The sequence below is a fragment of the Carcharodon carcharias genome, assembly GCF_017639515.1.
Source record: "Carcharodon carcharias isolate sCarCar2 chromosome 40 unlocalized genomic scaffold, sCarCar2.pri SUPER_40_unloc_3, whole genome shotgun sequence".
NCBI lineage: Eukaryota > Metazoa > Chordata > Chondrichthyes > Lamniformes > Lamnidae > Carcharodon > Carcharodon carcharias.
The window spans coordinates 119,222-121,721 of record NW_024470857.1 but is presented as its reverse complement, the minus strand read 5'-3'; the positions used below and the strand labels follow the sequence as shown (position 1 = coordinate 121,721).

The 2,500-nt window shown below is 49.2% G+C and overlaps 1 protein-coding gene across 1 annotated transcript in view; it reads right to left on the bottom strand.

Annotated features, from left to right (window-relative positions):
• Positions 1-2,500, bottom strand: part of LOC121275035 (alpha-2-macroglobulin-like) — a 133,856-nt gene that overhangs the window by 113,517 nt on the left and 17,839 nt on the right. The window contains exon 8 of the mRNA XM_041182425.1: positions 902-1,078. Coding sequence (XP_041038359.1) covers positions 902-1,078 — 177 coding nt within the window. The remainder of the gene's footprint in view (positions 1-901; positions 1,079-2,500) is intronic.

The following is a 2,500-nucleotide window of genomic DNA, read 5'->3' as shown; positions in this document are numbered from 1 at the left end:
AAAACACTGGTGAGGCCACAATTGGAGTATTGCGTGCAGTTCTGGTCACCACATTACAGGAAGGATGTAATAGCTCTGGAGAGAGTGCAGAGGAGGGTTACAAGAACGTTGCCAGGGTTAGAAAAGTGTAGCTATGAGGAGAGAATGGATAGGGTGGGGTTATTTTCCTTAGAACGAAGAAGGCTGAGAGGTGACTTGATTGAGGTGGACAAAATGATGAGGGGAATAGGTAGAGTGGACAGGATCAAATTGTTTCCCTTGGCGGAGAATTCTAGAACCAGGGGTCATAGATCCATGATAAGTGGCAGAAGGTGTAGGGGGGACATGAGGAGGAACTTTTTTAAGCAGAGGGTAGTGGGTGTCTGGAACTCGCTGCTCAAGTTGGTGGTAGAGGCAGAAACTCTAAACTCATTTAAAAAGTACCCGAATCTGCACCTTAAGTGCTGTAAGCTGCAGGGCTATGGGCCGGTTGCAGGAAGGTGGGGTTAGAAAGGGCATCTGGGTGTCCTGGGGCTGGCATGGACAAGATGGGCTGAATGGCCTCCTTCTGTGTTGTAACGTTTCTACTGGTCTATGGGTAACGTCGCTCGTGTGAGTGAGCTCGATGTCGGGGGTTGGGTTTCTCCCAATCCTCTAAAATCTTCCTTTTTGAAGGTCCCGCTCTTCAACTTGGTGAGGCATCTCACAGTCTCGTGGGATCTTTCAGTGCGCATTCCCCCCCTCCCCCCTCCCCCCCACCCCCACCTCCCTCCTCAGGCACAGGCAATCTCCAGTGTTTGCCCCTCCTCCCCTCCCTTCCCACCCCCTGTACAGTGAGGGGGGGATTCCTCCCCACACTGGGTAAGACAGACCCCCCCTCCCCCCACCCCGCACAGAGGGACGCAGTCGGATGCAGATGTACCTGTCCGGAGGTAACCAGTGGTCCTCTCCAGGATTTGCCCAGTCAGTTGATTGGTTTTATTCAGGTACCTCAGCACGTAGATGTTAGGGGCAAATTTCACCATGTTCTGCTCCCCGCACCCTGTGGGGAGTCTCAGTAATCCATCCAGATTCTCCATCGCCGACCCCAGGAGGTCTCCTGCAGGTGGACAGGGAATAGAACCAGCACGTGGACCAGTCTGAGTTACACCAGGTTTACACAGAATTACTGCACTGACTGACAGCAAAGTGGGATAGAGTCCAAGGCTCAATCCCGATCCCAATCCCAATCTCAATCCCAATCTCAATCCCAATCTGAATCCCAATCCCAATCCCAATCTCAATCTCAATCCCAATCCCAATCTCAATCCCGATCCCGATCCCAATCCCGATCACAATCCCAATCCCGATCACAATCTCAATCCCGATCCCAATCTCAATCCCAATCTGAATCCCAATCCCAATCCCAATCCTGATCTGATTCCCAATCCCAATCCCAATCCCAATCCCAATCTCAATGCCAATCTGAATCCCAATCCCGATCTGATTCCCAATCCCAATCCCAATCCCAATGCCAATCTCAATCCCAATCCCAATCTCAATCCCAATCCCAATCTGAATCCCAATCACAATCTCAATCCCGATCCCAATCTCAATCCCAATCCCGATCCCAATCTCAATCCCAATGCCAATCTCAATCCCGATCCCAATCTGAATCCCAATCACAATCTCAATCCCGATCCCAATCTGAATCCCAATCCCAATCTCAATGCCAATCCCAATCTGAATCTCAATCCCAATCCCAATCTGAATCCCAATCTGAATCCCAATCTCAATCCCAATCCCAATCTGAATCCCAATCCCAATCCCAATCTGAATCCCAATCCCAATCTCAATCCCAATCCCAATCTGAATCCCAATCACAATCTCAATGCCAATCCTAATCTGAATCCCAATCCTAATCCCAATCTGAATCCCAATCCCAATCCCAATCTCAATCCCAATCTGAATCCCAATCCCAATCCAATCTGAATCCCAATCCCAATCCCAATCTCAATCCCAATGTGAATCCCAATCCCAATCCCAATCTCAATCCCAATCCCAATCCCAATCTCAATCCCAATCTGAATCCCAATCCCAATCCCAATCTCAATCCCAATCCCAATCCCAATCTCAATCTCAATCCCAATCCCAATCTCAATCCCGATCCCGATCCCAATCCCGATCACAATCCCAATCCCGATCACAATCTCAATCCCGATCCCAATCTCAATCCCAATCTGAATCCCAATCCCAATCCCAATCCTGATCTGATTCCCAATCCCAATCCCAATCCCAATCCCAATCTCAATGCCAATCTGAATCCCAATCCCGATCTGATTCCCAATCCCAATCCCAATCCCAATGCCAATCTCAATCCCAATCCCAATCTCAATCCCAATCCCAATCTGAATCCCAATCACAATCTCAATCCCGATCCCAATCTCAATCCCAATCCCGATCCCAATCTCAATCCCAATGCCAATCTCAATCCCGATCCCAATCTGAATCCCAATCACAATCTCAATGCCAATCCCAATCT